The 24,028-nt window shown below is 37.1% G+C and overlaps 1 protein-coding gene across 1 annotated transcript in view; it reads right to left on the reverse strand.

Moving 5' to 3' along the window:
* The window catches only part of LOC150095067 (carcinine transporter-like), a 229,181-nt gene that overhangs the window by 199,424 nt on the left and 5,729 nt on the right, over positions 1-24,028 (reverse strand). The window contains exon 3 of the mRNA XM_090411186.1: positions 635-789. Within this exon, the coding sequence (XP_090267312.1) occupies positions 635-789 (155 nt within the window). The remainder of the gene's footprint in view (positions 1-634; positions 790-24,028) is intronic.

The following is a 24,028-nucleotide window of genomic DNA, read 5'->3' on the forward strand; positions in this document are numbered from 1 at the left end:
ATCGTATCAGAGCACGAATAAGAAACAACGAATTTAAAGTAATACTGCCTTAGAAACTTAACCAAACACCATGTTCCACTCAAATATCTCAAAGTAACACTCAATTACTTTATAATATAATATAAATAATATAAATTTACTTATCTTTTCACAGCCAACATGCCAACTGATGTCTAACACTCGCCACCTAGTGCCCATTCCTTCCTGAACCATGAATCCATGAACTAATATCTTGCTTCTCACCGAGCAGCTCAGGACAGGTTTTGTAATTTATTGCTGTTCATATAACTTGTCAAATGTGAAAACTGCAGCATGCATGCATGAGCACTACATACATGCATGTTGCAATCTTGTTATACAAGCATGTGACAATTTTTTAATTGTATATAGTACTAATAATAAATCAGCAAAATATTTTTTGTTACTGGAATTAAGCCTGTGTTAACTAACATATCTGCAGTGTTTGCCATTATACTTGAGATAAATGAAAATCATTGCATAAGCTTAAAAAAAACTCACTGATTATACACAATACATAAGAAATTTTCTATATAAGTGATAAAAAGATCAAGAAATGTGATCCATGGGTACAAAGTAATAATAATAAATAAATAAAATAATATAAAAATCTCACCAAGCACATAGGGATCCTCAGAAATTGGAATAATAGTAGCTCCAACAATAAATCTAAGGAATATAAAAGCTTCAAAACTAGAAACAAATGCAGATACTAATCCTGCACCAAATGCAAGGATATAACTAATAATGATGGATGGCTTTCTTCCAAATCTAAAATGGGAAAAAAAATTCAAGTACCTATATTTTAATGCGGTTCTGTTAGAAGAAATTAGATTTTAAATCAGACAATAATAATTAGAACAAAAATAAGTTTCATGTAATAACTGCTTTTAGCTGATCACTATCTAAAACACGGAATTTTACAAGTTTCGACTGAATTTTTTTTTATCTTAATGATAAGCAGTTATGAATGATATTTTGCAATTAATATATAATGCACAAGCACCTGCATCTATATTAAGATCAGCTTTCTGTATTGTCATTCAAAAAACTTTTGATGGCTTATTAACAGCACAAAAAAACAGCACAGGTAAAAAAAAAAAGCTAAATATTTTGATCTAATATTTCACTCAGTAACTGGGACATAGAGCCTCCATAGCTCAGTTGGTACAGATGAAGCCCTCTGGTCAGAAAAACCTGGGTTCGATTTCCCTTCCATTATATGAGGAACCTTCATCTGATCTCTTTTGATTAAAGGTGAGTTAGCCAGTCTCGTATGGAGGTAGAGGTTTTTTTCACCTGGAAACCGCAAACATTTATATAAATCAGAAAGAGGGTGGGTCAAATGACAGGGTCCTGAGAGACACTGTGTCAACCAAGTCAGCTTCTTCAAGGTGTTGAAGAAGCTGACTGTTGTCTTGTCTAAAGTAAGAACAAAACTGATGTAAAAGCAATAGGTTGATAGCTTGATGGTAAACATTTATCTACTTTTTTGGGAACTGGAACTGGTTGTACATGAGCTTTCTTCAATACTCAAGGGTGGATACCAGCTGAGCACAGTGTAGTGAATAGATAATAGAAAACATGTTAGTTCAGGAGCACATCTCTTGAGCACAATGAGTGAAATTCCATCAGTACTAGCTTTTTTTGTGATATTCAAGCTATTCAAGAGTCTTCTGATGACATGAGGCATGAGATGCAATGTTCTAAGCAAGGAAGGAGGTAATTTCCCATGATAATCTATATAGGAATTGGAAGCGAAAAATGAAGCCAACATTAGCCTTGTCTTTACGTGATGTTACAATCCTACCATTTGGGCGAGTAGAGGAGGAAGAGATGAATGGTGAGGGAGCAGAAGGCACAACTGCCAGTGGCATAAGCCACGAATTTTCTATGGGGGTGGGGAAGTATTGATAAACACCAGAACAAAAATGATATTAAAGCAACTGACATAACCACAAGAAAAAACATACTGGTATCAGAGTTATGAGATAACTTATGTTCTTATATTCTTATATCTTCGTATGTTCTTTCTTCTTCATTGGAGCAGAGCTCTCACAGTACCCATATATAAAAAGGGAAATGAAACTGAATGTGAGAATTACAGAGGTATTTTTCTACTGAGTGTTCCTGGTAAGATATATGCAAATACACTTGAGAAACAGCTGAGAAGAACTGTGGAAGAGAAGCTTGGTAAAGAACAAGCTAGATTCAGGACAAATAGAGACTGTCAGGATCAGATCTTCACTTTACAACAAATAGTTGAGAAATAATGAGAATATAACAAAGATCTGTATTAAAGTTTTGTAGATCTGGAAAAGGCATATGACAAGGTTCCGAGAGAGAAGCTATTCAAAACGCTACAGTTATATGGTGTCAATGGGGCATTATATCAAGCAATACTTAGTCTTTATTTGAGTTGTAAGTCAGCAGTTAGAATTGAAGGAAGTAAAAGAAGATGGTTTAATGTTAAATCTGGTGTCAGACAAGGATGTACATTGTCTCCTCTGTTATTCATTATCTATATGGATCACATTATGAAGGAAAGTGGTATTAAACCTGATATCAAAATTGGAGATGTTAATCTCAGTTCTTTGCTTTATGTGAATGATGTTTTACTTCTAAATAAATCCACTACAAGTCTGCAAGATTCTCTGACTAAATTGAATAACTGTTGTAATAGATATGGTATAAGGTCAGCAATAACAAGACAAAGACAATGAAAATGGGCAGAAGCATTGAAAATATCAAATGCATTGTGAATGGAGAACCTATAGAACAAGTAAAACATTTCAGCTACAGTGTGTGATCATATTATTAGAGCCACCTCCATAAATTACAGTAACAATTTTACACTTCAACCAGTCATAATAAACAAAAACGAAAATTCTTTTTATTTTTATTATTAAATTATTATGTTTACTGATTTTAAATACTGTATACAGTTGACATTACTATACTGTTACTTTCATAACCTATCATATGGATGCCATTTTGTGTTTAGATTCTCAGCCACTGCTTGACAGCCATCTTGTTCAGTTGCGTTTGTTTATAAGTTATTGAAGTTATTCAAGCGTTTTAATTACTTTTGGAGTGTTCTTATAATATTTTAACAGTACGTAGTTTATTTCAAGATTTGTATACGATTTACAAATGTTGTATTGTGTGATTTTATGATTTTTTTTATTCTTTTCTTGACAAAGTGTATTTGTACCATGGGCAAGACAAAGACAATGAAAATGGGCAGAAGCATAAAATATCAACTGATTGTGAATGGAGAACCTATAGAACAAGTATTTTCAGAAATAAAAACGCTCTTAATGAATACTGAACATTCTCAAAGGAAGATAGCATTAATTGCTAATGCTTCACAAGCATCAGTGGGCTGAATAAAAAAAAATTGATGCAGATATTGAATTGGCACCGAAGTGTTTGAAGAAATGTGGCCAAAAAAAATTACCACCCCACTGGGTGAAAGAAAAATTAGAGATATTTGCGTGGAAAACAGGAAGGCACCTTGGAGGGTTCTTACAAAAATGATGCAGGATGCTAGCATTAAGATATCTTCAATGACAGTTTGTCGACGCATCAAGGACTTGGACTTGAACAATGAAGCAGGATCAATACATCAAGGTACTGGAGACCAACATGCTACCCCAGGTATAGGAGTTGTTCCCGAATAATGATTTCACATTCATGCATGATTCTGCTCCTTGCCATAAAGCAATAAAAGTAACAAAATTCCTGAATGACAAAAAAATCAAGGTTCTTGACTGGCCCAGAAATTCACTAGATCTCAACCCCATCGAGAACCTTTGGTAACTGATGAAACGGAAAATTTCCAAGGAACATGTCACCAACAAATGCCAATTAATAGAGCATTTGATTGATGTGTGTCACAGGAATGAATCAATAAAATTAAAATGTGCAAAATGCATAAAAAGTATGCCCAAAAGAATTGAAGCAGTTTTTGCAGCAAAAGGCAGCGTTATCAAATATTGACCTCATAATTATTTCTATATACATTTTTCTTTAATTATATAAGCATACTTTACTTTTAAGTGTATCGTTAGAAATAATTTGATGTAAAAACATTGACAATGTGGTTTTATTTCTACCCGAAACTCACAAAATACCAACAAACGCCAATTAATATAGTGTTTGATTGATGTGCAGCACAGGAATGAATCAATAAAATTAAACTGCACCAAATGCATAGAAAGTATGCCAAAGAATCAAAGCAGTAATTGCAGCAAAAAGGCGGCATTATCAAATATTGACCTCATAATTATTTCTATATACTTTTTCTTTAATTATATAAGCATACTTTACTTTTTAAGTCTAGTGGTAAGACTTATATGTTGGTTAGACATAACTGGTAATTAATTTACGGAATTAACAACGCATATAAAGTAAATTAATTAAAGATAACTTTAATGAATCACTTCTATATTTCGACAATGTCACATTGTCATCTTCAGGAACATAAAGATATGGTATGTGCACTACAGGAACTAACAAAGCAAATGAGGAAGAAATTAAGACACTAATTTTGTTCCTAAAGTCCTAATGGTGCCCTCTTGCGGGCTAATTTGGTAGTCTTGGCCGTTGGGCTGAAGTTCTCATAATGAAAGTCTCCCAAATTTGGGGCAGTTTCATGCACTTGAATGAAACTACCTGAAACTGCATGAAACTGCCCCAAATTTGGGAGACTTTCATTATGAGAACTTCAGCCCAACGGCCAAGACTACCAAATTAGCCCGCAAGAGGGCACCATTAGGACTTTAGGAACAAAATTAGTGTCTTAATTTCTTCCTCATTTGCTTTGTTAGTTCCTGTAGTGCACATACCATATCTTTATGTTCCTGAAGATGACAATGTGACATTGTCGAAATATAGAAGTGATTCATTAAAGTTATCTTTAATTAATTTACTTTATATGCGTTGTTAATTCCGTAAATTAATTACCAGTTACTTTTTAAGTGTATCATTAAAAACAATTTGATGTAAAAACATTGACAATGTGGTTTTATTTCTACGCGAAACTCACAAAATACCTTTTTCGCACTATGGTTCTAATAATTTGATCGCTCACTGTACTTACGCACTATTTTTAATGAAAATGGTAAATTAAATATGGAAATAGACAACAGAATCAACAAAGCTGGTATGGTAGGAAGCCAACTGAAAAAATTTATATGGAATAAGAGACAAGTTAGTCAAAACACTAAATTAGATGTATACAACACAGTGTTCAAACCAATCTTAACATATGGATCTGAGAGCTGGGTCAGAAGTAAAACACTTGACTAAAGAATAGAGACAGCAGATATGAGAGTCCTGAGAAAGATTAGGGGCATGAACAGATGGCATCAATGGTAATATCATATTAAAAATGCTAATATTAGGAAAGAACTTGACATTGTCAGCATCCAGGAATGCATTAGCAGTGCTAATCTCAGGTGGTATAGTTACTTAAACAGAATGAGAGAGGAAAGATTAGCAACAAGTGTTCTCTGCCCAGTTGGCAGGAAAAAGACCCAGAGGAAGACCAAGATATAGGTGGATTGATACAATAAAAAGTGTCTTAGAAGACAGAAATATAAGATCTGATTTTGGAGGAAAATTGAAGATAGGAAGTTAGTAATGATGTAAATTTGTCATGTTGTCATGTAGTGCTATCATATCCTGTACACCCCTTGAGGGTATATGTCATGAATTTGATGATGACGATGTTCTTTCTCGTGGTTATATCAGTTGCTTTAATATAATTTTTGTTCTAGGTGTTTATCAGAACTTTCCAGCCCCTTTCCTCATACATACATCCTTGTTGAATTTAGACTTTTTCCTTTTAATGGTAGTTTTACAAGTGTTGTGAACAACTGTGCAGGCTGTGAATAAAGCTGATGTTTTGATCTCAAGCCACTTGTGAAAGGCTGCTTGCTTTTCTTGGATAGTCCTGTAACACTTAATGGAGAACCATGGTTTAGATATGGGTTGGGGGAATTTGAACAGAGTGAGGAATGAAAGTTTCCATTCCAATATTATTTCTATGAATTATTTCTATAGCAAGATCACAGCAAGTATCTGGATCTGAAGAATGAAAACAGTTGTTTGATCATTATTATTATTCCTGATACCTCCAAGGAGTCCGAAGACTCATCGCGGGAGGTCACCCTACAACTGTCTCAACCACTACACCGAACCTCTACTATGAATCATCTCCATCAACGCCATCTACTGCCCACCTCCACCACAACTAGTATTTTTGTCTGTAAATTGCATGTGTTCTGAAGGGCCGATGTGTCTGTATTTGATCAGAGAAAAAAAAAGTAGAAATCACATGTCCTCCCACTTGGTATTGTTGTAATGCCAGAGATGCAAAGTTGTGAATGGCTGAAGGACATTCCACCAAAAATGAAACTTGGATAAGATGGTCTTGAATCACCAAAAAGAGCAGTCAACTGAACAGAGTACCTGGAAAGAGAACTACTTAAGAAAAGATCTAGTGTTGGATGAGTGAAGAGGATTGTCAGAAATTCAACGCATCAGGTAGGGAGATGAATCATCTGTTTTAAGTCACTGTTTACAGCAAAAATCTCTGCCTCTCTTCCAGCTTGGTCAGTGAAAATTGAAAAAGGAGCCAATTAGAATTATGGACATTGAAACGAGCAAGAGAGTTATTCGTGATTGTAGGGATGAATGATCTAAGTATAAGAAGGATGTGAGGACAAATATCAGGAGACTATCAAGAGGAGTGAAAGATAACAGTGTAGTAGGAAAGGTTGTCAGTGTGTTGCTGAGGTATGATGATGAGTTGCGAAGGAGAGCCAAAATCATGAAGGTATGCTAGCAGAGCTGTCTGAGAAGGGAGTGAAGTTTATGGATGTATGGCATGTGTTTGAGGGAAGAATGAAATTATACAGGTATGAGAGGTTGCATTTAAATGGCTTTGGAGTGAGTGTACTGGAGAAAGTATTGCTGGATGAAAGTACAGTGTGTGTGTGATGCATACAAGAGATCAGAAGAAAGAGATGAAGGAAAAAATCAGAAGAATGGTACTGAAGAGACAGAAGTGCTTGGCAGTGGAAACAGTAATAGTATGAGAGATGAGGAGAGAATAGGAATGCAAGAGGAACAGGGAAAGGGGGTGAGACTCGGGTGGACAGGGAGACATGGAATAGAGAGAGAGAGAGAGAGAGTGGAAGTTGAAAGCGGCAATGAATGAGCGTATGAAGATGGAGTATATTGTGATGAGGGTGGAGAAGTTGAGACTGAGCAGATATATGTGATAAGTGGTGATAAAAGTAATTGGGCAGGTGTGGTGGGGAAATCACAACCAACACATGGCATGGATAGGACTGGTTATAGACCTAAAAATGAATTGCTATATTTTTTACAAATGCCAGAAGTATCAGAAATAAGGGGGATGAAATGGTTTCAGTGATCGAGTTTATTCACCCCAAAATCATTGGAATAAGTGAAACATGGTTGAATGAAGATGATATTGTAACCGGAAAAGAAATGGAAGGATACAGTATTTTTCACGAGGATAGAAAAGGAAAGAAGGGAGGGGAGGGGGAGTGCTAATGATGATAGCAGGGAAATTAAGTCCACATAATGTAGACACAAAGGGGGGAAATACTTGCAATGGCTATGAGGCAGTGTGGTGCAATGTGGAGGTTAAGAGGAAGACATATTTAGTTGGATGTTGTAATAGGCCTGGGAATGTGGAGGGCGGTGATGAAGAAATGTATAAACAACTTGGATTAATGAACAAAGGAAAGATGATTATCATGGGTGATTTTAATTATGGTAGTATAGATTGGAATGAAGAGAATGCAGCATTTATTTTCTTATCGCTCAACACCTCGTTCCATGTTATAGTTCCAAGTTATCTCCTAATCCTGCCATAATCGCCAGCCTTATAATTCCATATATATCCTTTCCTCACAAATGTCTGCATATGACTAGCCACAACACAGGCGATTACTTCATGATCACTTTCACCAACTGGAGGAAAGTGTGAAACTCCTCTCACAATCATTTCCTCTGATGAAATGATCAGATCTTGATCCTCGCATGCCCTTTTTTACGTGCTGCCTGAGAACTGACAAAAAAATACATAACAGCATCAACGTGTAAATGTATTCTGAAGGCCAAAAGGCTGAATAAGGTAGGTGTAAAATTGGTGAATGTGGAGTTTAAGCATGAAATCTGTATAAAGAAAGTACTTTGGAGGAAGCACAAGATGAATAACTCCGTAAGGACAACAAAAGTGCAGTATGAGAAGAAATTGGCAAATCAGGAAAAGAAAAATCCCTAGTTTTTTTTTGATAAGTGGCAAGTTGAAGGAGGAATGACCATGGTAAGATGAAGTTAATGGATGAAAGTGGTAGAATGGTAACTGCTGCAGAAGACATTGTTGAAGTATTCAGTGATCAATTTATAAGGATGTTTCATCTTGATCAGGGTGGAATCATGAGGAACTTAAGTATAGAGGATATAGGAGGGGCGGGGGGCAGCTTAATTGTGAGTGAGCAGGAGGTTTTGAGGAAATAAACAACCTTGATGCCAGTAAGGCAATAGGATTCGATGACATATCACCACGCATCTTAAGGGAATGTTCAACAAGTGAACTGGCAGTAGCAGTGGCAAGCCTGTTTAATAAAAGTCTTACAACAGCACAGGCTACAAGGCAGCGGAAGGAGGGTAAAATTGTTCCACTGCATAAAGGTGGTGATAGGCTGTAGCTTCAAATTATAGGCTGGTCTGTATATCTGGAGTTGTGAAATACTGTTGAGGAAACTTGTTCAAAATGCTCCATAAAAAAGTAAGAGTTGGAGAAATAAGACTGCCCATAGCTGTTCCTTCAATCTGCTTATAAAATTCGTTTTGAAAAGTGAATTATCCAGAGTGAATAACAAAATTAAATAGTTTTACAATATCCAATGGAAATTCTTGCTTGAACAATTGTATAGTATCTGATAAAGGAATGTTAGTAAAAAAAGGCACAATATCATGACTGATCATAACATCAGATGGGAAGAATAGAAGGAGGTCACAAATCTTGTTTTTAAAGTCCAAGGTGTTTTTAATATAAGTTGGAGTACTTCTTGTAGCAAGTAAAGAAAACAAATAATTAGACAACTTGATTGACCAACTTATTATCATGCCTGCTCTTTAACTAACTGGCCACAGATTCAAATCCCACCATGCACATGGATGATTGTGATTTTCTTTGCCAGCCTGGTTGGCCGAGTGGTTAACGTATCCGCTCTCCAACCAAAAGCTGAGGGTTCAAATCCTGCCGTGGGCATGGATATTTGTGATTGTCTGTGGAAATACTAGTGGAGATGGTGATGGGCAGTAGTTGGTGTTGGTGTAGTTGATGGGCATAGAGTAAATGTGTCTTTGGACTCCCTGGAGGGCGACGTTGGTGTAGATGAGTCTTTGGACTCCCTGGAGGTGTCCCGTAATAATAATAATAACAACAACAACTTATGTGGGACATTGAATACAATTATCATTATTATTATGGCTATCTCCATGGAGCCTGGAGACTCATTTCTCCTTTAACTTCATTGACAAGGCACTCGCAACTAATTTTGGCAAACCCATTCCACTCATTCACCACTCAAAAAAAATCTAGTCCTCACACCCTTACTAACTACACTCTGCCATGACTTCCATGGATAGCCCCTAGTTCTTTCTCTCTCCCTCTCTGTCACGTATTGAAATTCCTTTGTGTCACTCTTATAAAACCTCTTTAATATCTTTTAAGTTTCTATCATGTCTCCTCTTTTCTGCCTATCAACTAAACTTTGCAACCATACACCAATCATCATTGACAGCATTCCTGTCACCAGTTCTAAATCCTCTCCACCACCTCCTGATCCCCAAGAAACCAAATCTGTACACAATAGTCAAAATGCAGCCAAATCATGGCCTTATTATAAAGAGAGATAATAACTTTCCCATCTTTACTTGTTAGCATGTTTTTCAACATCCAAGTAATCCTTTGCGCTATTTTACCAACTTTTTCAATATGACCTCTGAACTTTAACTCTCTGTCCACGATTATCCAAAGTCCCTAGCTGCATCAATTTCCTGCAATCCAGTATTGCCAATGCGATACACAGCATGCATCCCTTTTAAGCTGAAGTGCATAACCTTACATTTTGCAACATTAAATCGACAGTCGTTATCCTTTGTCCACAATGTCAATTTATTTAAATCATTTTGCTGGATATCTACATCAACTTCAGCAAACTCTTACCCACCCTCGTTTTGCATCATCAGCAAACAACTGAATTCCCCCCTTTAAATTTTTCCCTATATAGATTGATATACAAATTAAAGAGTCAAGGTCTTAGTACAGAACCCTGAGGTACTCCATTAGTCAACCTCATTCTCCTAGATTCCACTCCACTATATATATACTACTTCCTGCCTGTCAGCCACCCTCACCTTGTCCATGCTACTAGCTTCATATTTATTCTCATTTGCTATAACTTTTGTGATAGTTTTCCCTGTTTTCCAAAGTCCAGCAGTATGGTGGTGTAGCCATTTCCTTTATCCAATTCCACTTCTGCTTTATTATAAAATGTGAGTAAATTACTAAGACAGGACCTACTTTTTACAAAGTTGTGCTGCCTACTATAGATTATCACATCCCTATCCACCCACTGTTGGATTTTACCTTTAACCAACTTGTCCAATACTTTAACTCAGTGGTTCTCAACCGGTGTGTCACAAGACTGAATGCAGTGTGCCACAAAAAATTTTATTTTTCAGAAGTAATGTGCTTTGGGTACACACGGTTAGCCTAGTGGCTATGTGCTTCGCAACCATATGTCTGGGGAAGGAGTGTCTTAGGTTCGATTCCCGTCGGAGACGTGAGGAGCTCATGGATCTTCCTCAGCCATAGCTAAGTTAGCTGGTCTTGGGCGTGGACAGTAGAGTTTTTTTTCCCAATTTATCCTGGGATTTTTCATCCCACAAACAGGTAAACCGGACCCGTGAACACACAGGATACAGTCATAGGACATAGTATGGCAAGGAAGGCAATGGGAAACCACCTTGCTCATAGTCACTTCCCTAGTATGGTAGTATAGCTGCCCCTACCATCTGTATGGATGAAAGGAAACTAATTCATTCATTCAATGTGCTTTGGAAGAAATATGTGACCCTCGCTTGATAAATTCTTCTCATAAGTCCTGTAGAAATTATGCGAATTGTAAACTTTTCCTTCCTTTGGCATTTCTAGTATCTCCACCGAGTACAGTATCTCCTCCAACTGCAGGAATCATGCACTTTTTCAAGAATTCGACAATCAGCAATGAGTCCAGATTCTAAGATACTGGTGGCTAGCATACTCCAGTCACTTACCCAGTCCATTAACACATGCACAGATCATTCCCCCCCCCTTTCTCAGCACTCATTCTCTCCTCACTTTGGCGAGGTGTTCATCACTTGATGTTTTGTTTGTTTGCCACAACAGTGATTTCTACTAGTATTTTACTACTGAATAAAAATTTCAGTAAATGTTGTTGGTAAGTGCATAATATTAAGCATTATGTTATTCAATATTGAAATCCTTGATGAAATAGCATTTCCAATACTTGAGTGTTATATATCATCATATATGTCGCACAGTGACCTGTTGATCTTTGAAACAAATGGGTGCTGTTCGTATTAGCCTATGGCAATAAATATTTGCCTTTGGTAGCTGACAACTGTCTCTGCTGGAAAATACCACAACCTTACTTTGCTATCATGTTTATTGCTATTGTGTGAGGTGCTAAAAAACTGTTTTTAAATTTTCATTAATTACACAGAAATTCACAGTTAGAAAACAGTGAAAATTATTTTAATAATGTTAATACCTACAAATAATTAATTTATTTTAAACATTACTTATATTTTCAGAAAGGAAGCTCTGGATATTAATATTTGAAAATTCGTCACAGCACAGACAGGCAATGATCACGTGGTGAGCAACAACAATTTAGCTACCTCAAACAGTGCTAAGGAAAGTATCCATTTAAAGATGCATGAAAGTTACTTGGAGTTTGGTTTCACTTGTACTGGTAAAAAAAAGAGTTTCCTTCTACATTATGCTGTGTTTGTGGAGAAATGAAGTCGAATAGTGGATAGTTCCCACAAATTAAAATGCCACTTCAATATACTTCATTCAAATCTTGCCTCCAAAGGCAGACGTTATTACAAAAGATTGTTAGAAATGCAAACTAAACAACAAAGCATTGTTAAGGATCCAATGAAGCTCAGCTTGTGTCACACAAAATAGCTGAGTTAATTGCAAAAGAATGTAAATCACATACAACTGCTGAATCAAATTTTACCTGTTTATAAAATTATCATCAGAAGAATGTTCTGGCAAGAATCAGTAAAAAAAATTGCTAAAATTCCCATGTCTCATGATATTATTAGGAGAAAAATTATTGTTATTTCAGAAAATAGTTTGGAAAAAGTTGTTAACATTATGATATAAAAAAAATGTAAAGTTTTCTTTACAAATTGATGAGTTTACATTTATAAGTTTAGAATCCCAACTTATTGGATGTATTTGATTTGTAAATGAGCCTGAAATAATTAATCAGTTTCCCGTCTGTAGGGAACTTTGTGCAAACCCACAAGTAAAGAAATTTTTGATTCTATTGACTCATTTTAGCGCCACCGTAGTGCAATTGGAAGAACAACGATACATTGTGCCCTTCGACTGGAATAGGCCAAAGTTCGATTTTCGTTGCGACGGGAGGAATCTTTATCTGGACGATTTCAATCGAGTGAGTTAGCCGATCTCATATGGTGGTAGCAGGGTTTTTTCTCCCTTAAACTTGGGTTTTTCATCCCGCAAACAGACAAATCAGCCTTTCAGAACACACGCAATTTACAGACAAAAAATACTAGTTGTGGTGGTGGTGGTGGAGTTGGGCGGTAGATGGCGTTGATGGAGATGATTCATAGTAGAGGTTCGGTGTAGTGGTTAAGACAGTTGTAGGTGTCCTCCCACGATGAGTCTTCAGACTCCTTGGAGGCGTCAGGAATAATAATAAGAATAATAATTTATTTTTCTAGCCAAAACAAAATTTTATGGCAACTTGTGTTGGTATTTGCATTGATGGCACAAAATCCATGAAAGGTTCATAAAATGGCTTTGATGCATTTGCAAAGAAATTAATTGTATTTATTTATTTAGCACATGGCATAATAAAGACACGTGACATCAGAAAATATAAATACATATTTGTGTAGACAATAAAAATGAGACAAGTAATGCACATATACAAATATCAGGTAAAAGAAATCCGCGCGGTTAGCCTAGTGGCTGTGTGCTTTGCAACCATATGACTGGGGAAGGAGTGTCCCAAGTTCGATTCCCGTCGAAGACGTGAGGAATTTTAGGCTCTTCCTCAGCCATAGCCAAGTTAGCTGGTCTTTGGCACAGGCAGTAGGGTTTTTCATCCTGCAAAGCAGGCAAACCAGCCCCATGAACACACAGATCTACAGCCATAAATACTTAACCCCCATGAGGGGACTCAACTCACCCCAATAGGAATGGGGGAGAAAAAGGGAGGAAACTCCATACGAATAAATAAATAAAATAAGGTAAAAGAAAAAGTCTAAAATTTTAAGTCTAGTTCAGATAGCCAATCAAGAGCTGAAGGATCTGCCTCAAAAAAAAAAAAAAAAAGAGTCTCTCAGGTCACCAGGGTAAGCCTTTATGCTGCAGTCCTCCACAATGTGCCAGATGGTTTGGTTTATGGCCACATAATCGCATTGGGGTGTAGGTGAACATAATATTATAGTTATCTATTACTTCTTACAAAGAGAAACACTTATGGCAAAAAAACTATGTGAAAAATTAAACCTAGTTTTATTATTATTATTATTATTATTACATGACACCTCCAGGGAGTCCAAGGCCTCATCTAAGGAGGGCGCCTACTCTACAACTCTCTGACTCCACAACTCAATCCACCAACTACAACAAATCACAACTACACCAACTCCATCTAATCATATTAGTAAATAGAAACAATATGTTGGCCAAGTGGATAGTGTATCCACTCTCCCGCCAAAAGGCTGCGGGTTTGAATCCCGCAGTGGGCATGGATGTTTGCGATTGTCTGTGGAATACCAGTGGCGGTTGGCAGTAGATAGCGTTGCAGTAGTGTGGAGACGGAGTTGTAGAGCAGGTGCCCTTCCTCGATGAGTCCTTGGACTCCCTGGAGGTGTCAAAATAATAATAATAATCTACAGCCAACCACCACCACCACTAGTATTTTCACAGACAATCACAAACATCCATGCCCATGGCAGGAACCAGCAGCCTTTTGGCTGGAGAGCAGATACGCTAGCCACTCGGCCAACCAGGCCGGCATTTTAAGTCAGGTAATTAGCATTGCAAATTACGTAAAAGCAAGAACTTTGAAAACTAGGCTATTTGATGCAATTTGCACATCAACTGATGCAGAACACAAATGTTGTTGTTTCACACAGAGATTCAATGGCTCTCGAGGGATAAAGTGTTATGTCAAGTTTTGGAACTTGAATTACTTGTACATTTTGATAGTGAAAACCACACTTTGTTTCCTTAATACTTAAAAAAAAAATATGGTGTGCCAAGTTATCTTACTGGCAGATAGATTTAATTACTTGAATGAAATTAATACATCTCTTCAAGGACAAAATGAAAGCATACTCACATCAACTAACAAATTACTAGTATTTGAAAAACAGATATCATTCTGTATTAATAAAAAGAATGAAATCAATTTCGAAATGTTTCCATCAATTGACAAAGACTACAAAATCCATAATAAAAAAAATTAAATAACATTTGCAATCTTTGCTCGAAAATGTAAAAAGATATTTCCCAACCTTACAAAATGAAAAATTTGATTTGATAAGAAATCCATTTTATTTTCTAATACTTGTTCTTTTGACTTGTCTCTCCAAGAAGAAATGATATCATTAACAGCTTTATTATTATTATTATCCCAAGACCCCATGCAGTCTTGGAGGACTGCATGGGGTCTCATCTAGAAAGATGAGACCCCATGCAGACCACTCAAAGGCTCATCTAGGAGGTCATTTTGCCATACACACAGCTCATTACACTGCACCTTAAACACACTCAAATTCTCTGCAGACACCACACTCTCAGGAAAGAAATTCCAATCATTCACAACTCTGCATGCAAAAAACCTGCTTCTCATCCCCTTCCTTATAGAGCTTCCAGGGATGACCTCTGGTTCTCTCCTGATCTCCCACAGTTTTCTGTAAAACCTCTCCAACATTGATCCTATAAACAACCCTTTACCAACTTGTCTCTATCACCCCCTCCTATCCACTAGACTCTGCAAATTGCACCTTCTCAACCTTTCCTTATATTTGGCCAGAGGTGACTGACCTTAGTCAGTCACTTCTGGACCATTTCCAACATCTCTTCATACTTTTGAAAATCTGGTGACCAAATCTGGGCACAGTAGTCCATGAGTGGCCTAATCAAAGCCTTATACAATGGTGTCCTCTGCATCATTCCCAGAATTCTTTGTGTTGTGCTCACAATTTTGGCAATGTGTCCTCTAAATTTCAGATTCTTATCCACTATCACCCTAAGATCCCTTAATTCCTCCACCTCCAACAATATATTCCCAGCAAGCATAAATTCTACATCCCATCTTTGTTTTCCAAATTTTAAAACCTTACATTTTGCAACATTGAACTCGCATCCTCATTTCCGTGCCCATTCACTCAATTTATTCAAGTGGCCTTACATGAAGACCACATCTTCTCTATTCTTCGTAGTTCATCCTAACTTTGCATCATCTGCAAACAACTGAATATTCCCCATTCAAAATCTTTGCCAATATCATTAACATACAAGTTAAACAGTAATGGCCCTAAAACAGACCCCTGAGGTACACCACTGGTGACTTTCCTCTTCTTGGATATTGCTCCCCCATGCACAACTTGCTCATACCTATCAGATAGCCAGTCTCCGATCCAATGCACTAATACCCAACCCCATCTGCTCTAGTTTGACTATCAACTTATCATGTGGTAATCTACCAAAAGCCTTTGCGAAATCTAAGTATAATACTGTGTATCCCTCTCCTCTGTCGAAGAAAGCAGTCACCTTACTGTAATAAGTAAGTAGATTACTAAAACATGACCTCACTTTAGCAAATCCATGCTGTCCATCAAAGATAATACCATTGTTGTTAACCCAATTCTGGATCCTAGTTCTCACCGGCTTCTCCAACAACTTAACCACAACAACCTGACACACAGATAGGCCTATAATTTGATGCTTGAGTTCTATCATCTCCCTTATGAAGTGGCACAATCTTGCCCTCCTTCCACTCCTTTGTAACTTGACCCAACGCAAGATTCATATTAAAAAAATATGTCAAGGCAGATGTCAACTCCCTGGCACATTCCTTCAGAATACATGGTGATATATTATTAAGTCCGACAGCCTTCTTAACATCAAGTTTGCTCAACTTCCCATATACCTCTTGTTCACTTACAATCAGTCTCCCCCCCCCATCATCAACTGCTCTCAATCTCTTCATGATGTCACATTCAGAAGAATGAAAGACTGAATGAACTGCTCATTAAGTATCTCCACTATGTCTTCCACAGTAGTTGTCCTTATACTATTTTCTCCAATCAATGTCATCTTTCCATAATCATTCTTGTTTTTGCTGGCTACATATTGAAAGAACTCCCTAATATTCTTTTTGGCTTCATTAGCTAACTGCTGCTCATACTTTACTTTTGCTTCCCTTACCAACCAAGTCACCCTCCTTGCCTGGTCTTTGTAATCTTCATGGAATTGTTTATTATCACTTCTCTTATGCTTTAAGAGAAGTGATAATAAACAATTATCACTTCTCTTAAAGACAAGACACGTGCACGCAAGCACAACAAACAGTAAACGAAAATGAAGCAGGAAGCTATTCTTTCTCCTAAAAGCATAACCAATGTCTAAGCCTTTCCACGAGAATTACAATAATCCACGGAGATGATATTGCACGTAAGGCCCATCATTACAGTAAAATGAAGTTGAAGCTATCAAGACAAATGAATCGTCTCGTCTTCCAAAAATGAAGATATTATGATATGAATTGAATGCGGGATACGACACCTTCCAAACCACATCGTAAACGATATTAGACTGGATGAGGCTTGTGTTCTGACCAAAGCAAAACCACCAAAAACTAACATGCTCAGTAAAGAAATTAAATCTCTACTAGAACTAAAGAAAAACAAGGAAATAAAAAAGCGGATAAAGGGAATGCCACAGTATTGCTTAACCAAAAAGGATTACACAGGTAAGCTGAATGCTCTATTGTTAGATTGGGCTACTTACCTCCTTATCGAGTACAGCCCCACCAACTCACAAATTAGAAAACTCCACAGGCTCCTTAAGAAGGTCACTTCTGGGCCTGTGGAAGTCACTAACAAATTAAAACCATTTTACTCCATACCCCACCGTATTTATGGACTCCCAAAAATACATAAGTAAAATGTGCCATCACGTCCCATAGTGGATGGCATTGATTCCCACACATACAAACTAGCTAAACATCTGGTCAAAGCTCTCACACACTATACTGGCAACACACCTTCACACATAAAAAACTCAGCCCACTTCAAAACCAGCATAGAAAACCTTACACTCAAACACACTGACATAATGGTCAGTTTTGATGTCTTCTCCCTATTCACAAATGTCCCACTCAAAGAATCCTTAGAGCTAATCCAAGCTAGATTTTCTCCCGATATCATTTTCTTCCTGTGGAAGTCACTAAAAAATTAAAACCATTTTACTCCATACCCCACCGTATTTATGGACTCCCAAAAATACATAAGGAAAATGTGCCATCACGTCCCATGGTGGATGGCATTGATTCCCACACATACAAACTAGCTAAACATCTGGTCAAAGCTCTCACACACTATACTGGCAACACACCTTCACACATAAAAAACTCAGCCCACTTCAAAGCCAGCATAGAAAACCTTACACTCAAACACACTGACATAATGGTCAGTTTTGATGTCTTCTCCCTATTCACAAATGTCCCACTCAAAGAATCCTTAGAGCTAATCCAAGCTAAATTTTCTCCCGATATCACAGCCCTATTTCAGTTCACAATGAACTCAGGCTATTTCGTTTGGCAGGGAAAATTCTACAAACAAATAGAGGGGACAGCCATGGGTTCTCCACTCTCCCCACCCTTGGTCAACTTTTATATGGAGACCTTCGAAGAAAAAGCCTTAGCCTCTGCCCCACAAAAACCATTTGGCTTCGCTATGTTGATTTGTTCGCCATTTGGCCACATGGCTCGGATGCACTCCTCTCCTTCCTAACACACTTAAACAACCAACACCCCAGAATCAAATTCACCCTGGAAGAAGAAAAAAACAACTGCCTTCCTTTCTTAGACACACAGGTCACCTGCCAGCCTAATGGAACCTTGGTTTTATCAGTCTAAAAAAATTTCTCGGTGTCATTAAGACACTACACAACAGGGTTAAACTTATCGATTCAAATGACAATGCCCTAACCACAGAACTAAACCACATTTTCAACACTTTCTCAGCCAATGGCTACATACCCCCCCTAAAAAATCCAAAACATATTGAAACCAATAAACCCCCCCCCCACCTCACAACAAGGATTACTCTAAATCCATCACCATACCCTATATCCGAGGCACCTCAGAAAAAATTACAAAAATCCTAAAAAAACACGACCTAACTTCTTGTTACAGACCATATAAAAAATTGGCATCCCTTATCCACTCTACTAAAGACCAACCTTCCCCACCCCCCCAGACCTACCTAGTGTATACCAGGTCCTTTGCAGCTGTAACCTCTCCTACTTTGGCCAAACAGGCAGGACAGCTAATATCAGAATTTCAGAACACAAGGACTACATCTGGTTTCACCAGTACAGCCACTCTGGTCTTGCAGACCATGCACTGGATACCCGCCATAGAATACAGTGGAAGAAAGCCACGATAATACATAGCAGTAAATTCAAATACGAAAGGCTTTTCACAGAATCAGCCTTGGCCCTAAGAAACAATCCAAACCTCAACAAATTTGGTTGCATGAGACAGCCCCAAATTTGGGAAACCTACATCAGAAGACCTTCGGCCCAATCGCCCAAGAATACCAACATTGCTCGCTAGGGGGCACCATCAGGACTTTTAGGAGAAAGAATAGCTTCCTGCTTCGTCCTCATTTACTGTTTGTCGTGCTTGCGTGCACGTGTCTTGTTTTTAAGTTCCTGTGAAAATGGCAACGTGACGTTGCCGAAATATTGCAAGTGTATTAAAATTTATTTTAATGTATATCCTAGTATATGTTGTAATTTCCTTATGCTAATTAGTAAAAATGCATAACCAAAGTCTAAGCCTTTCTACGAGAAAAAAGCTATCTATGTTTGTTCTGCTCATCTCACGTTTCACAATTTCAAGTTTTCCAAGGGACATGCCCCTAACGTTCCATGTTCCAATTTGATAAAATTTTGTGCAGTGCAGGCTGTTTCTTTCATCATGGGCATCATCAACTGTTGGGCTTCCTGTAGGATTTAACCCTGTATCATATACTCCCTGACTACTAGGCACAAGCCCTTGCTCTTCCCCAGTCACTTGTAGGCTACCATCCAGCCTGGAGGGTTCACTGTTGGTATCCATATTTGAAGCATGTTGAGTTCTTGCCATAAAGTGTTCTGGTGAGATTCTTTTTAAAGGGTAGTTCACCACTGCTTTCCCAACCCCTCCCCATTTATCCGGGCTTGGGACCGGCATATAGCTGACGAATCAGGCATATGGCTGGGTTCTGGATGAAATATATCTGAGTTTTAGAATAAAATTCTGTATTTCTATTGTGTAAGCTGCATAAGTATAAGCATATCCAATACAAAAGTATCTATAAATATGTCCAATACATGTTTGCTTAAAACAACCAATTACAAATTTCTATGGAAAGGAATATTGGAAAACCATTAGAAGATATGGTAAACTGCATTTGAAAAAAAGTTATTTTATATAATAGACTTGTGTGAAAATTATTCATAATTATCATCTATTGACCAGACTACAATCCAAAGTAAAAAGAATTTGAATACTCCATCTTAAAGGAACCTGTGAACAAACAGCATGGATTCTTTGCAAATTCCATCTATACATTTCTTTCAAATCAGCTTGGAAACAGTCTTCTGTCTTACCATCTTACAAAGGATACCTTACCTCCTCTCTCCTTACTGGGTATCTATCAAGTACTCTGCTCGTCGTCTTTGTTACTTTCACAGAATGGCTGCTCTGCTTTGACTAGAATTAAAAAATATCAAGACTATGTTGCGTTTTTGAAATCTGACAAGTCCAGCCTTGCTTCTAATGCTACTGATGCTAGGCACAGAGTTCACTGGAATCAGACTAAGATTCTACGTTTCAGCAGGTTCATATTCGATCATCTCTTCCTTGAAAAGACAATCAAATTTCCTACAAAATCATCTAAACCAAAAATGATCTGAATGTATGCCATTCACTTCGGCATGATTAGATATCCATCATCATCAAATTCCTGCCATGTACCCTCAAGGGGTGTACAGAATATGATAGTACTACATGAAAAATTTACATCATTACTAACTTCCTATCTACAATTTTCCTCCAGATCAGTCTGTTACTTGTCAAGACTCCAATATTATCAGATCTTATATTTCTGTCGTCTAAGGTACTTTGTACCCTATCAAACCACCCATATCTTGGTCTTCCTCTGGGTCATTTTCCTGCCAACCTGGCAGAGAACACTTGTTCTGCCAATCTTTCCTCACCCATTCTGTTTAAATGACCATACCACCTGAGATTAGCTCTGCTAACGCATTCCTGGATGCTGACAATTTCAAGTTCTTTCCTAATATCCTCCTTTTTAATATGATATTGCCATTAATGCCATCTGTTCACGCCTGTTAGATCCTGAATGAAGGAATCTTGCAAAGAAATCATTCATTCAGAATCCAACATATTAAACTTACTCAAAAAAAAAAAAAAAAAAAAAAAAAGAGAAATACCTGCACATCAGCTAAAATTAAAAGTGAAACTTCTTCACTTTATGTATAAAATTTGCATTCCTTATTTCATGTACAATATATTTAATCTATTGTGTTCATATTAAGATTTTATTAGAGTATGTCTTAAAAGAGGGATAATCTGACTTAATTTAAGCCTCACTTAAGCTGTGTAAAATTAACTGCGAGTCATCAAATAGTTACTAAATAATAATTCTTGGAAGTTATGCTGTACTACACGTGTACAGCATAACGCTGGCAGCAGTTGCTTAAGTGGAACGTATACTGATGCGAATTCTGGGAATACAAGAGCATAACAGCGTCGGGAAAAAGCAAGGGGTGAAAAGATATGGGTCGTGTGCAAAGGGGACTGAGGAAAAAGAGGGCGCTCTAAGGAGGAATATAAGGGGACAAGCACGTATTGGAGAGGTCTCGTCATATTGTTTTCCTGTTTGGTGGCTTGGAAGTTAGCGGGAGTTCGCGTAAAGGGGGAGGATGAAGCATTTGTGCTAAGATAGGATGTTGGACAGCAGGCTTTCTTGAGATTAGAGTAGGATTCTACGCAGAGCTGAAGGTAAAATTTCCAGTCCTAGCAGAATCAAGCCGTCGCTGAAAAGTCCCATCGAAATGTTGCTAAAATGCAGAGATTGGGTCCGTTTTCGGCAGAAATAATGAAGATAGCGTAACCCCTACGTTGCCGTATTAACAGCCAATAGACAAGAAATAACCAGATGTACACGTGGTGCTGAAAGATGTGGAAAAAGTTCGGTAAGGTGAAATTACTCTATTTTTGTGTATAAAATTCATTAGAAGAGAGAAGATTGTTTGCGAATGTGAAATTAAGAACAGTATTCTAAAGAACTCTGTGGACAGTCTCTAATTAGAAAGTTAACCTCCTTTGAGAGAGTAAGAAGAATTGTTTAGAAAAGATCTTTAGTAATTGTATGTGATAGGATTAACTAAATGAGATCAGAATTGTGGATTTTAGTAACTGAGTAACATTAGAATGTTTGTTTATATTATCTTATAAATAACATTACAGAAAGGAATTTCAGTTTAACTTCATATCATTTGCTATCTATCCCAAAATACAGTTATTGTGTTTCGCATGCTTTATGACCTTTAATTAATTTAGAATATGTTAACCTCTTAACTCGAGTTTCATTTAGTATTGAGTCATAATTGAGTGTATGAATTTTGTGTATTCTGTTTAGATATTCCAATAAACATGTCATATTTACCTAAACCTGAGTCATGCCTGATTATGATTCCAATCTACCACTTATAAAAATAGAAGCTATTTTGGTGGGAAGGAATTAGGAAGTATATATAATTATAGATTTAGGTCACGACTGCAATAATCTGAATCTATACGGCTGTGTTAATGTAAGATGTTGTGTAAGAACGCCTCAGAATCTAGTATTGTCTCCCTGAGGAAGGATCCTTTTCTGCTATAGGATACTGGCTGGCACAGCAAAATATAAATTTGCCAGTATCCAAAGAGCAAACAATCCTAGATGTAAACATATTAGGCCCGATATCTGAGGAAGTAAAATAGCAATAGAAAGATAGAATAGATAAATATAAAACAGAATATATAGAAAAAGCAACGACATAACAATAGAGCAGCTGGTAGGATTTTAAATGAATAAGGTTTTGAATAAGAAAGGCCATAATCAAGTAACAAACCTTTAAGTATAAATCACTATAAATAAAAATATTTAACATGCCTCTAATCTTTCTCGGGACTCTCATATCTGTGGTCTCTAGTTTTTGGTCAAGTGTTTTACTTCTAACCCTGCTTTCAGATCCATAAGTTAAAACTGGTTTGAACACTGTCTTGTATACAGCTAATTTAGTTTTCCGACTAATTTCTCTCTTATTCCATATGAATTTATTCAATTGACTTCCTATTATACCAGCTTTATTGATTCTGTTGTCTATTTCCATATTTAATTTACCATCTTCAGTAAAAATCATGCCTAAGTAGCTGAAATGTTTTACTTGTTGTACAAGTTCTCCATTCACAATGCAGTTGATATTTGAAATATTTCTGTCTATTTTCATTGTCTTTGCCTTGTTACTGCCGAGCTTAACACCAAATCTATTACACAGTTATTCAATTTAGTCAAGGAATCTTGCAGACTCGTAGTGGACTTATTGATAAGCATAACATCATCCGCATAAAGCAAAGAGCTGACATTAACATCTCCAATTTTGATATCATGTTTAATACCACTTTCCTTCATAATGTGATCTAGACAGATAATGAATAACAGAGGGGATAATGTGAGACAAGGATGTACATCCTTGTCTCACACCAGATTTAACATTAAACCATCTTCCAGTACTTCCTTCAATTCTAACTGCTGACTTACAACTCAAATAAAGACTAAGTATTGCTTGATATAATGCTCCATTGACACCATATAACTGTAGTGTATTGAATAGCTTCTCTCTTGGCACCATATCATATGCCTTTTCCAGATCTACAAAACTCAAATAGAGATCTTTGTTATATTCCCATGATTTCTACAGTATTTGTCATAAAGTGAAATTCTCATCCTGACAGCCTCTATTTGGCCGGAATCCAGCTTGTTCTTCACCAAGCTTTTCTTCTACAATTCTTCTCAACCATACATGCATATATCTTACCAGGAACACTCAGTAGGGATATACCTCTGTAATTCTCACATTCAGTTTTATTTCCCTTTTTATATATGGGTACTATGAGAGCTCTACTCCAATCATCGGGATTTCGTCCCTCTGTCCAGGCCTTCTGAACTATGCAGTGCAGCCACTGCAAGACTTTTATATCACCATACTACAGCATTTCTGGTCGAATATCATCTACTCCTGCTGCCATTCCACATTTTAAGCCTTTAATCA

Source organism: Typopeltis vanoorti, chromosome 21 (assembly GCF_054136105.1).
Source record: "Typopeltis vanoorti isolate ZY-2024b chromosome 21, IOZ_Tvanoo_1.0, whole genome shotgun sequence".
Classification (NCBI taxonomy): Eukaryota; Metazoa; Arthropoda; class Arachnida; order Uropygi; family Thelyphonidae; genus Typopeltis; species Typopeltis vanoorti.